The 13795-nt window shown below is 47.9% G+C and overlaps 1 protein-coding gene across 6 annotated transcripts in view; it reads right to left on the bottom strand.

The window, feature by feature from the left end:
• The window catches only part of ARNT2 (aryl hydrocarbon receptor nuclear translocator 2), a 108781-nt gene that overhangs the window by 74542 nt on the left and 20444 nt on the right, over nucleotides 1–13795 (bottom strand). For 5 of the 6 annotated variants that reach the window (XM_068143443.1, XM_068143444.1, XM_068143445.1 and 2 more), the window contains exons 2-4: nucleotides 8531–8642; nucleotides 3675–3722; nucleotides 648–692 (exon numbers count right to left, since the gene is read on the bottom strand). In XM_068143443.1, coding sequence (XP_067999544.1) covers nucleotides 648–692; nucleotides 3675–3722; nucleotides 8531–8642 — 205 coding nt within the window. The remainder of the gene's footprint in view (nucleotides 1–647; nucleotides 693–3674; nucleotides 3723–8530; nucleotides 8643–13795) is intronic. The other variant, XM_068143442.1, reaches the window with a different exon arrangement.

The following is a 13795-nucleotide window of genomic DNA, read 5'->3' as shown; positions in this document are numbered from 1 at the left end:
AAAACTGAAAGCAACAATTAAGAAGAGTAAACAACAGGGATTGCAAAACTTCCTGAGAAGAAAGAGAAGAAGATCCAGGATCCTGTCCACTTCATTCTGCCTACCACACTGTAACTTCTCAGCAGTGCTCAGCTGGCCATGACCATGCTGAAGCAAACAAAGCCCTGACATTTTCCTGAAACTAGCTCAAGTTTAAACCCTCGATGTGCTCCTCCTCCAGAGGTGCCTGCCCAGGACCCCCAGGATTCATCACCACGTGCACAGAATCATGTCCTAAGTCTGTAATTCCCAACTTTTTGATAGGGAAAGCTTGGAGGGACATTAAATTTTGGGAGACTGTGGGAGCTGATCCAAACACACTCGGGTCAAGGGGCAGTATTTTGGATGTCAACTATTTTTTTTGGACCAGCCTCCTGACTTCTGATCTGCCAGGATGGCATCACAGAAGATAAAACCCAGGTCAAACCACATTTGCTGCTTCTTTTTCCTACCTGGCCATCCTCTCCGTGTCAGCAGTACTGTGACCATCATTCCACCTAGAAACAAACCAGCCAGCTCTCTAAGCTAAGGTTCAGGTGCTGGTGTTTGTGGACACGACCATCCCTCTCTTTTTGTCTCAGCAGCAGAGCTCTAGAGAACACGCCTACCTTGCAAACTTTTCCTTATCACCAGAGATTTGATCACCATCATACCTAGGAACAAAAGACAGCAAATAAATCCAGGAGGGTCCCGCGGTGCGGGGGAGAGCCCACACACAGCAGAAAGCAGGGAGCTTCACAACTGCCAACTGTTACAAATAACAGCAAGAGGAATGAGGGCATGAGAACAGCAAAGCAAAGCAAAGGTAGATCCTGATGAGAGCTGCAAGCCATGCCCATCCAAAAGCTTCGTTTGTGTATCTGAGCAGGCTGGAGACACATTTCAGAGGGTTTCTGCAGACACTGGGACACACACTCACTGCCTGGGAAACTGAACAACCAGCACCACTACAGAAACACCACCCAGCCCATGAAATATTCATTGCTGTGCTGGAAGCGGAGGAGCTGGATCTTTTCCAGGCTGCAACCACAACGCTCTCCACTCAGCAGAGGGCACTGATGGTCTGCAGATAAGACGGGAGGGCAGGGACAGGCACTGAGTGCAGGGCATTATGTAAGGATGCCTCCAGAGAACAGCTCTGGGAGGTACAGACACTGCACTGTCTGCTGGGAAGCCTGGCAAAAGCTTACTGCTGGGTAAATAGAAATGAAATTAAAACTGGCTTAAAGCCCCAGAAGTAAACAGCTGCCTCAGCCCTACCCAAACAGCAGAAGTTAGATGCCCAAACAGGTATCTGTGGTGTATTGGCAGCAGCTTCATGGAGGAAATCCAGATCAGTGGGAATTTTGCCCTGTAGGATTAAAGCTTCACTGGTTCTGAAGCTCTGTGCCAGAGAGAGGCAGCAATGGAACATTTAACTACAAAACCAAAAAGACATGCTGCTGCTTCTCCTTTCCCTCCCCTAAAAACACACTGATCATCTGAAACGAGAGCCAGGGAGCTGCTAAGAGAGTTCCAGCAGAGGCTACGACGATGACAGCAGGAACTGGGACATCTCTGCTGTGAAGAGAGACTCAGAGCCCTGAGGCTGTGTAGTCTGGAGAAGAGAAGGCTGAGAGGGGATCTGACCAATGTCTATCGATAGCTGAGGGGTGGGTGTCAGGATGAAGGTGCCAGGCTCTTTTCAGCAGTGCCCAGTGACAGGACAAGGGACAATGGGTACAAGCTGGAACACAGGAGGATCCACCTCATCATGAGGACACTTCTGTACAGTGAGGGTGACAGAGCCCTGGAGTAGGCTGCCCAGAGAGGTTGTGGAGTCTCCTTCCTTCCTCACTGAGACTCAAACACTGCAGGCAAAGCTTAAGCAAGACTTGGCCTTTATGTCTTTCTTCTTCAGCACCCTCAAAAATTGAGCTGAATATGCCACTTCATCCTACTTGACTCTGCCCAGAGAGCAGACTGGGCCTCCAAAATTTTAAGCAAAAAGACAGATCAAACAAGAAATGGCCACATGCTGTTATGGGAGAAGTGCATGCATATGCCTCCATGTGACAGTGAAATGCCATGCAGATACCTGAGCTGGCCTGGAAGCCCCTGAGAAGCAAGGTGTGTTGTGTTAGCTCACATGGAGTACCATACTAACACCACTACCTCCTGTGCTCCCACTAGCTTGGGGCTCACCTACTCATCCTTCTCTGGGTGGATGGGCTGAAGGTGTTAGTGCCTTCAGCTACTGCTTTCTCCCTTCCAGTCAGCCAGCTGATGCTTCTTCAGGCACTTCAGTCAAAGCCAGCTGGGTTAGCTTCAACATTTAAACAACAGTTCTCTGATAACCAAATAATTTTGACTGAGACAAGCTAGGAATCAGTCATGAGAACAGGGAGAAGTTCTAAAGGAGAGCACAGCTAGAAGTGAATGTCTGACCCTGGCCCTGGCTTTCTGCACTGTTCTGCACTCTCTACAAGCAGAACAAGCTGGATCTGCAGAACAAGCTGGATCTTTCCAGCATTTAAGGTTTAAATATCAGATTTTGATCTGACATCTAAAATCAGCTGAGCACAAGCACAGCACGCCTCTCAAAAGAACTACTGACTCTCCCCACCATCAGACTCTGAAAGGCTGAAGCAGGGATGGAGGCAGACCAATGGACCAATGCAGATGCACCAGTGTGCCTGAAACCCCTGACCTTTCACACAGGCACAAAGCAGGCTGCATCCATCACAAATCAGCTCTTGGCATTAGGGACTAGCCCTCAGGTCATGGAGTTTAACACCAGGGCCTGCAAGATCCTCTTGCAAAGCACATCAGCTGAACGGGAGCTGCTGGTGCTGCCCAGCAGGCTATGGTATGGTGTCAGGACACATCTTCAGCACACTTTTATCTTTCAGACTGACCAGGAAGACCTTGTTAAAACCCTGTGGTGACAGCTGTGTTTGAACATGGCTGCTGCTACAGAGCTGTAGCTACAATATGGACAATCAGCAGCTATCTGGAGGCCTCAAAATAGCTATCCCTCACCTGCAGCTGCTTGGCTTCTAATGAGAAAATGCAAATTGTGACCAGGAGAAAAGGAAAAGTGGAAAAAAAAAATGGCAGTGATGCTTTAATGCTTGTTTTTATCTCTAGCCTAGGAAATCCCACTTTAATTAACATTTATTTTGGCAATTTTGACTCCTCAGTTACACCTTAACAGTACCCAATGAGCTCTCATCTTAGGAAAACAATCCACACCTCTAGGATCTTGACCCATTGTCTTAACAAGCAGTTAACATCTGACATAAATTCCAAATGAAGCTCACTTCCAGTGGCAGAAAGACAACTCCAGCAGCGTCCACCCAAAGTTCATCCACAGCAGTTGAAATAATAAGCTACAAATCACAAATCCTCTCCCCTGACAGGACTCCAGTGAGATGATGACACAGGTACTGCCAGCTTTGTGAGCCAGTAACTACATTAGACAGGCTCCTGCCAGGAGGAGGCTGATAGAACCAGTTAACTAGAATTTAGCTCAAGCTGTTGGCAAGTCCTTCAGTCACGTTCAGCTTGACTTTAAAACGTCAGTAGCGAGGCAGCTGTCGTCTTTCTCCACTGAAAGAAGCCAGGGATTTGCCCAGCCCTTTGTAAATGCTCACCTTGAAAATTTGCTGGGTCCCTCCCCATCTTCATCATCAAAGTCCATTCTGCAAAAGGCAAGAGTTCCAAATCAGCAATCAGGACACTGCCAATGGTGACGTGAACGTTCAAGGCGGTGGTTCTCAACCTTCTTTGATTTCTGTTTTGCCTGGAGGTGTTAACAACTGTGGATTCCATTCATGCTCATACCCTCTAGACCCACCCCCCCAGCCCCCCAAGCAGCTCATCAGGAACAGAAAGAACACAAAGGGGTTTTCAAAATAAAGTAAAAAATAATAGTGATTTAAAGAACTCCCCATTCTTCTGCACAGAAATCTGCAGTTAGAATTACCACACCAAAGGAACCAGCCAGCAGCTCATGTGGGACGATCAGAAGCAGCACCTCTTAGTCCTCAGAGAAGTCTGCAGAAACCAGGGGGAACTCTTATGTTAGAGAGCTGAAATCAAGGCTAAAGAAAACAATGATCCCAAAGCTGTACACATAGGAAAGGCCAGGCTCCAGTCTAAGGAAAGCATGCTAGACGTAGAGTGGAATAAAGCCCCAGCCTCCCTGCCAAGAGGATTAATCATGTCACCACTACTGATTGCACCTTTACTCTTCACTCTTACCCTGCACTAGCAGCCCTTTCACACAACCTAATCAGCCACTCCACAGAGGGCAGCTACTCTGTGGCACTCCTGTGGGCAGTGCTAAAATGAGCTGTGGGCCTACTGTGCACCTGGCTTACCTGGGTTATGTTCCACATCATCTTCTCAGGTCAGTGGAAGAGATGAGCTCTTCCTTGGGCCAGAGCCCAGCCCTTCAGTCAGGCTCCTCCAGCGAGCCACAAAAAGCAGGAAGCTCTTTCTTCACTCCAAGCACAGAAAGGCTGGAAAGGTTCACTTCTACAGGAGCCACCAGAAGGAGCTTCCTGGATGGCAACACTTCCAAAATGCAACAGCAAATGTCTCTCTGTCTCATCTTTGCTCATAAACACATTTCCTAATTTCATGTTTAATGTGCACAAGTAAAAACCCCCAACCCTTTCAAACCCTAAACTAAACCTCCACCTCTCAGGTACAGAGTCATTGATTCCAGTGTCCTGCCAGAACCACCACATCTGGTTGTGTTTACAAGGTGGAGTGAAAGGCAGGACAGCAGCACTGTAACCTCACAAGGTGCAGTGAAAGGCAGGACAGCAGCACTGTAACCTCACAAGGTGCAGTGAAAGGCAGGACAGCAGCACTGTAACCTCACAAGGTGCAGTGAAAGGCAGGACAGCAGCACTGTAACCTCACAAGGTGCAGTGAAAGGCAGGACAGCAGCACTGTAACCTCACAAGGTGGATGGAGTGAAAGGCAGGACAGCAGCACTGTAACCTCACAAGGTGGATGGAGTGAAAGGCAGGACAGCACCACTGTAACACCTCACAAGGTGCAGTGAAAGGCAGGACAGCAGCACTGTAACCTCACAAGGTGCAGTGAGAGGCAGGACAGCAGCACTGTAACCTCACAAGGTGGAGTGAAAGGCAGGACAGCAGCACTGTAACCTCACAAGGTGGAGTGAAAGGCAGGACAGCAGCACTGTAACCTCACAAGGTGCAGTGAAAGGCAGGACAGCAGCACTGTAACCTCACAAGGTGCAGTGAAAGGCAGGACAGCAGCACTGTAACCTCACAAGGTGGAGTGAAAGGCAGGACAGCAGCACTGTAACCTCACAAGGTGCAGTGAAAGGCAGGACAGCAGCACTGTAACCCAGCAAGGTGCAGTGAAAGGCAGGACAGCAGCACTGTAACCTCACAAGGTGCAGTGAAAGGCAGGACAGCAGCACTGTAACCTCCTTCAGAACAGAGAATTAACATTCCAGCAAATTCCTCATCCCCTGGCAGATCAGCTCTGCTGGTTACACAGAGTATACTGCACATTAACAAAACAGAAGCAGCCTCCATGGCAACAGATGACATCATCTCAGAAGTTTCAGAAAGAGGATCTTTTATCTTCATTTAAAATTCTCATTAAAAGGAGACTTTCAGAAAGAGCTGCTCTCTGCTCTTCTCTTTTGAAGAGACAGCACAAATCTTGTTTGCCTTACACACTGCTCATGTCAGTCAGGAAGAGGCCTGATGCACGAGGTCCTTATTAAACTGTTTTCCTCCAAAGATGTGTGGGTACCATTAAAAAATGTGACAAAAGCAGCTTTTATAATTATTTACTTTTAATTAGAAACATTTTTCATACCAAAGTATAAATTAAAAGAAAGGCCTCCAGCAAAGGTGGTCCTGCACAAGTTAAAAACGGAGCTGAGAGATAAGAAAGGATTTGAACATTGCAACAGAATGCTGAGGTGAAACTCCCAGTGGCAGAAGGTGGCTTGCCACGACTGCACAGCACAGGAAAGGGGGCAGGCAGCAATGGTCAGGAGCAGCTGGGAGGCAGGTGGGGTCTGTACCACATCTTTGTGTTCAGCACAGCCTCCAGGGGGGTACAACCGGGAAGGGAGGCTGCTAGGCTGAGGTCTCTTCCCTCCATATCTCACAGGTCTGGGTCAGAGAAAAGCCCAGACTATCTGCTGAACTGAGTTATACACCCATGCACCTGCAAACCAGCCAACCAAAACCCCACCAACCCTCCCTCCCCAACTAGAGATAACCTAGCAAGGTGAAAAAGCCCCACACAGCCTCTGATAGAGTACAGCCTGAAGAAAACCCCCATTAAATACAGCCCCAGCAATGACATCAATCTAAGGCAGTCACTGACCACTGCAGTGCCTTTCCTTATCTATCACTCTTTTTTCCCCCCACCCTGTAAACGTTGGGTATAATTTATGGAAAGGAAAACTATATTCCCAAGCTGTCAATGAAGCTGAATGCCTGCACTACAGAAACACCTTCTGGATAGCCAATGAGTTGAAGCTGATCTACATTCAGGTCCACACACCAATTATTCTGCCAGCTTGCCTCAGCAATTACGAGAAAAGAAACAATTTTCAGAGATAACTGAAGCTGGAAAAAGATGACTGTGTTCACCAGCTACACTCCTTTATGTTTGACACAAAGCAGTCATTTCTGGAATGCCCTAGGATTTAGGTGTACACAGATGTATCGCCAGGACGGGAATGAAAGGACCGAGTGTTACTTGCAACTTTGTTCAAAGGGAAGCCTGGAGGAATTAGACACAGCAGGCATTCTTTCCTTCCAGCTCTGAATACACACACCCTGGGAAAAAAAAACCCCATGAAATGCACCCTCAGCTGAGGCTGGCAGAAGGGCTCTCAGTTCAGAGCTTATAGTGCACAGATGAAGCACCGCCAGCTGGGTGTAACAGCGAATCCATACTCGCTGCATCTGCATCTTAAATATTTAGAATCATTTGATTTTTGGTTCCTCCCACCCTCCCCCCACTCCACTTTCTCACAAATAGATGATGACAGTTGAAATGCAACAGCTAAAGCACAGCTTTCAACTCGCATCAAGTCAGTATTTCATGTCATCAGGAGATCGCGGTGCCAGCGGCATCAAGCCTTGGTAACAGGAATTGGCACCCTGGCATTGGCAGTTGACACGGTTTGGAATCAAGAGAGAGATCAACTGCTCCTGCAGCTCCAGAGCACAAGCACTTCTGTATGCTGAGCAGCACTGGAGAGACAGCAGCACTTTGTTTCCTCTGCTGAGCGCAGGTTTTGACACAGAGCAGTTTCAAAGCAAAACACAGGCCGCCCGTCCCGTCTCAGGAGTTTCTCAGAGCAGCGTCACAGCTCAGCACATGAAGCACACTCAGTAGGTACATCTCCAAACTGTCCTGTCCAAAGGAACATCCATCAGAATGACCATCCTGAACAGTCCACGTGCAAGGCAAGGTTCACCTTCTCCCTTGTTAATTCATTTCAGGATTGAGACTCCAGCACTCTCACTCGAGCAGACACCTAAAACTGGTAACGCACCTTGGTGACCAACCCCTACAGCTGCGCTCACAGGAAAGGTTTTCTCCTTAAGGCCTCCTCAGTGGAGAATCTGCTCATGCTGTCAATCCCGTTAAGCCCCACCACTGCCATATTTAGAGCTAAATGTAAGATTAATCAGCTTCTTCTGCAGGCACTCTCAGATCAGACATCACTGACAAAGCACCACCCAAAGACTGTTGTTTGTGATCAACCTTTGATCAAAACAGGAGGGCTTGATAATACTAGAGAGTCGTTTCCTGCCCTTCTGCAGCTCTTGCTACACTCATCTTCTAACAGAGGGTTAGTATGAGCTGTCACAGAGCAACCTGACGTGGAAAAATTATCCCTACGCCACTCCAAGCTCTGGAGCTGGATAAAACAGATTCTCCTCTTTAGCAGAGCCCTGAAGCTAGAGCAGAGTGCTTCCTCCTGAAGGCAGACTATGCTGCATTCCCAGTGAGACCATGGTCTCTGAAGAGTGCCTGCTTGTGCTGTGTCTGTACCCAGGACTATAAGGAAAACATCTGTAACAGAAAGCCTGTTTGAGAGATTCCAAACTTCAGATGAAGCTGGGTAAGCCTGCATGTGCAAGCAAGAATACAGCTCGCTACCTTTATTCACATGATTAATTCTTTTGAGGTTAAACAGCTGTAGGCAGTAGGCACTCATTGCATGTACAACAGCCATGGGATCCAGGCTCTGCTTCTGGATGGTTTTGCCAGACCTGGAAGTCTTTTGAAGCACAAGAAAGAACAAAACACTTAGCAGCAGTTTGGTCTTGCAGGAAGAGCAGAGAGACTGAGGAGAAAACCAGAACATCAGCGTGGAGTTCACATGCACAACTATTACATCACAAACACACAGAGAGACAGGGACATTTGCAGGTTTTCAGTACCATTTCCAGCATCAGAGCTGATAGAAAGAGAAGAGGCTCACCCAGAGCGGCGCTTTCCTCCTCTGGAAGGCATGGATCCTGCCATTCTCACTTGTCCGCTTGCCATGGGTGCCACCGGCAAGGCCACCGAGCCAGGAATATCTGATGCCATCTCTGTAAGGCAGAGTTAGGGAAAGGGAGGAAAGAAATCCTTTAATCCATTGCCTTCAAGGAAAAACCTGTGATGCCAACAGCAGAGGAAGGCCCTTTCCAAACCAGGGAGAGCATGTGTTGGGATTTATTTCTGAGGACAAGTAAAGCTCTCCTACCAAAGAGCAGCAGGCTCCCAGCTCCCCCACATGAAGCCCAGTTCTGTCACCAGTCATCACAATGCCTCAGGAGAATCACAGCTAGCTACTTCTGTATCTCAGTTCACCTAATGGTTCTCATTTAACTGCTCAGAGGCACTGTCAGAAGGATAACAACCTTTGACAACAGTTAAACCGCCCTACAGCGCAGTGCAGAGCCAGCATCCCAAGACAAATGAAGCTGTGGATCATGGTACCAAGAAAAACAAAATCCAGAAACTTCCCAGCTGGCCAGTGAGGTGAACAGTTTAGAGCATGGACACTGGGGCTTATTGTTTATATTCTGATGGCATTCAAAGGACTTCATGAGGTTCAATGAGACCAAGTGGAGGGCACTGCACATGGGTTGGAACAATACTCATTAATCCAGGCTGGGGTATGAGGTGATAGAAAGCAGCCCTGCAGAAAAGGGCTTGGGAGTTCTGGTCAGGGGGGAAGCTGGACATGAGGCAGCAATGGGCACTTGCAGCCCAGAAGGCCAGTGGCAGCCTGGACTGCATCCAAAGCAGCGTGGCCAGAGATGGAGAAAAGGGATTCTGCCCCTCTGTGCTGCTGAGACCTCACCGGCAGTGCTGTGGCCAGCTCTGGAACCCTCAACACAGGAAGGACATGGACCTGATGGAACAAGTCCAGGGGAGGCCATGAGGATGATCAGAGATCGGGAGCACCTCTGCTACAAGGACAGGCTGAGGGAGCTGAGGGTGTTCAGCCTGGAAAAGAGAAGGCTCCAGGGAGACCAAATAGTGGCTTCCAGTACCTGAAGGGGGCTACAAGAAGGCTGCAGAGGGACTGTTTGCAAAGGCCTGCAGTGACAGGGTGAGGGGCAGTGGTTTGAAATGAGAGCAGAGCAGATTTAGATTGGATATTAGGGACAAGTTCTGCACCAAAAGGCTGGGGGAACACTGGAACAGGTTGCTCAGGGAGGTAGTTGAGACCCCATCTGTGGAGATATTCAAGGTCAAGCTGGAAAAGGCTCTGAGCAACCTGCTCTAGTGAAGGATGTCCCTGCTGACTGCAGGGGGGTTGGATTGGATGACCTTTAGAGGTCCCTTCCAACCCAAACCATTCTGTGGCCAGACTGAACTTAAAGGAAGCCTTGGAGCTCTGCTGTTTCTGTGTGGGGCCTTGCGGAGCAGAACCCAGCATGAAATCCAGGCTGATATTCATCCCCCTGCCAGTCCTCTGGGTATAGCCACAGGTTAATGGGATCACCAACCCTCAAAACTTTGATCTGAGGCTCAGCAAGAGCACACCTTGTGCAACAGTTCTCAGATTGCTGCTGGCAAGGACTTTTACAACCTGTTAAAAACAGCTCATTACCCTTCAAAAGAGAAAAGTGGGATATGATGTTTTATCCCTTTTTCTTCTATCCCATGGATTAAGCATGTTCTGCCTCTGTGCTACTCTTGTCAACTAGGCAGGCAATTAAAACTTCTTTTTAAAATGCAGATCTGCTTTCCTCACTCTGGAGGTAAAACCTACAGTCACAACATGTAATTATCTCAACAGAAAATGGATCCTGCTTCCAACTTCCCCCCCCCCCCCCCAAAGACTTGGCAGAGCCTGTAGAGTTCCAACAAATTATATTTACTAATGGAAAGCAAATCTGTTAAAAAGATCCTGCTATTTCTTTCCCCTCCCCCCCAACAGAGAAGTATAAAAATCACTTCAATTATGGAAAGAGGAATCCATGTTTTTCACAGTGTCTGGAGAACACTTCAGCTCTGCCACGCTTTACATAAACCCATTATGCAACATTATGCATTTCAAGCAATAACATTTTATCTGTTCACTGGCTCCACTAATTTCTTCTAGTACATTTGCTTTTATTAACTCCTTTTTTTTTTCCCCAACTGAAAAGCAACAGAGCAACCCAATATTTTTCACCAAAGCGTGCAAGGACAAACAGGGAGACCTCTGCCTACACCACCACAGGGAAGCCCTGCTGTGTCTGAAGCTGCTGCTAGGTGGAAACCCTGAATTAATGCCTGTTGGCTAATTTCCATGCAAACCAAGCAGGAGCAGCCAAACAACTGCTCAGTCACTAGTTCCAGAACAAGCACCTTCAGGGGTCTAATGCCAGCCCTTCACCTGGACCATTCCAGCTCACACTTCGGAGATAGAACCAAAGGTCACTTTGAAATGCTCTGCTCGCTCGTTTATTGAAGCAGGTGGTCAAACTAATAAATCCCCCTGGAAACTGGCCCAGTCCCTCAGCAGCACAGCTCAGCACAGAGCACCACATTTATTTGTTTTTCAAGTAGGAACTGCAAAACAATTTCAGATCAACTCTGAGCAGTCTTTCATGGGTAAGACCAATGCTATATCTGTAATCCTGGTAAGACATTCCTGTAGGCTCCTTTTCCCCCCTCTAAAGCAAAGATGATGGAAAAACAGGCTAAGGGTTGAGCTGATCTGCTCTCAAGTCTAGGAGCCAAAGGTAGCTATTTAAGGTAACTTCAGAGATCACTAAATGAGAAACAGAGCACCATCCCTGCACTGCTTTGCATCCCATGCTTAGAGGTGCATTCAAAATAGGTTGAGTAAACCTCTTTCTGCAGGTTCCTTGCTCTAGACAGATAGTTTTCGATCTGATGTCCAGTTTAGCTGGCTGTGGCTGGACAGAATGATTTTGGTTTCTGCTCTTAGTTCAGCCTTTAAGGTAAGAAGACTTGAGAGGCAAGGGTGGTTAACAGGTTTCAGGCAGCAATGAAAAACTCTGTTATTTTTTACAAAACATATGAAACCCCCCAAAGGTTAATGAATCTTACTGTGAGAGTGGTGAGACACTGGAACAGGTTGTCACTGAAGCTTTTAAAGCCAGGCTGGATGAGGCTTTGAGCAACCTGGTCTAGTGAGAGGTGTCCCTGCCCATGCTAGGGGGGTTGGAACTGGATGATCTTTAAGGTCCTTCACAACCCAAACCATTCTATGAATACCCAACCCACAGGCTCAGTTATACCAGTGCCCAAAATCACCTGAAAGAAAACCTCCTGCAACAAACAGATCCTCTTTCTTTCAGCTTATTAGCTGAGGAGTCGCTGTGTAGGTATCTTGAATCTCTAGAAATGGGTGTTGGATATTTTATCAAAGCTGGATGGTCAGGCAGAAATACAAGCAGTGGATTGTGGCCGTCAAAGCTACTCACAAACAGAGCAGCTCCCTGCTGCAGGCTGCAAGAGCTTCTGGGGAGAAGCAGTGGATCTGAGCTGCTGCTTAAATTACCTCCACCTCTACCATCCGCAAGCATCTAACAGAGCCACATCTTCGGTGGTACTTCTATGCTGGTAACAAAGGACTGATCAGAAAAGCAGAAACATCTCCAACAATAAGGGCCAGCCTGGGAAGGCAGAGCCAGGAATAAAATCTGATGGATCAACAGCTTCTCTGCCTAGGCACCTGGGAAGTGATCTGCCTGTGTGCGCTCCGGGAAGAAAATGAGAGCCGGGATGGTGGGGGGTAAAAAAGATACCCAGAGACAGGAATTTCAGACAGAAACACTGTGGTAGAGAGGTACTCCAGGGAGCCCACTGTCATTAAAAAATAAACCAAAACCAAACATAAAAGAAGTGGTGCCCATCTGATACTGGCCCAAGCAACAAAACCCAAAAACCCAATCAAAAGCAAAACTGAGAAGGGCAGCCTGCAACTGTGCCCTTACAGCAAGGTCAGGGCAGCCCTTTCAAAGCCAGCAGAGCTGTTCTGTTGGGGCACAAACTGGTATGAAAGCCCAGCACTGCAGGAGGAGGGGTCAAGTGGGCCCTAGATGTGTTTAATAAATCCATCAATAATGACAGAAAAAGGCATGCTGGGTCAGCAGTCTTAGTTTGCAGGCTCCTCTGCAGCCCTGTCCAGACACATGTTAACACTGATGTTCACACAAGTGTTTCAGCAGCAATGAACATCAGGAAACAAGCTGTTCCCTTTCCCAGATTGCACCCTCTGAGAGGAGTCTTGCCTTCTGCCAACAGAAATAAAGCAAGTGCTGCTTACTTCACTGAAAATTAAAACACAAGCCTAAGGGTACAGTGTGCAGAAAGTAAAACAAGGGCAGGCTGACTGCTCAGGAAACTGATCTAGGGCCACCAAGCCAGCATTCTGGGAGGGGGGGGGGGGGGGGGGGAGGGTGTAAAAAACAACAAAGGATTTCAAAGAAGTTCCTGACTGTCAAATAGAAATCACTTTTCTGCTGAAAAAACACCTGCAGCATTTAATTCCCAAGCTGGCAAGTCCCCTAGAGATCTGCCAAGGAACACAGATATCAGGATAAACACAGCACTCACAAGCTTTAGGGGATGTTCTTCCAGTCAGGTGGCACATACCAGCTCTTGTCTTATTGCTGTCATGCCTGGCACAGGCCTGGTCATGCCACTTGATACCCATGTTCATCTTGAAGATCCCTGAGGAGCCACACTAATCCATGGCAAATATGTCAGTGCTCCGTGGAAAAGCAGCAGAATTAGTCCCTCCATTTCTGTCCAGAATTCCTTCCCCTGCTGAACATGCCAAGGTTGGATATTACACTTCCCTCCACTGCTGCATGCAGGTTAAGCTCAAAATATTCAGGGATCTTTTTGAAATAAAAGACAATCTCCAAATGCACATGAAAGACAGAGGGATAAAGCACAGGGATTTATTCCCAATACCTTCCCTGTTCATCTCAGACTTTGCTGTACAGGTCTGCACAAAACCCAGCTCCTGTGCACTTCACAAAGGAAGCTGAATGGTGCACAAGGATACCTCGGGAGCGCACGAGAGCCACAACCACAGCAAGGACTCCTGGGCAGTGCAGCATGCCAGAACCAGCCTGGACTTCTCTTTTTAGGCACAGAATTGTTAAGCCACATCTCCTAAACCCGAACTTGAAAGCCCCACCCCACACCCACTGCCTGAAACCTTGTCTCTGACAAATTCACGACCTGTTGAGACACCTCCCTAGGAAGCACAGCTCTGGTCAGG

This window comes from Melanerpes formicivorus, unplaced genomic scaffold (genome assembly GCF_026170545.1).
Source record: "Melanerpes formicivorus ecotype bairdi unplaced genomic scaffold, bMelFor1.0.p_v2 SCAF_10, whole genome shotgun sequence".
NCBI classification, from domain to species: Eukaryota; Metazoa; Chordata; class Aves; order Piciformes; family Picidae; genus Melanerpes; species Melanerpes formicivorus.
The sequence above is the reverse complement of the archived record's forward strand: the minus strand, read 5'-3'. Positions and strand labels throughout refer to the sequence as shown.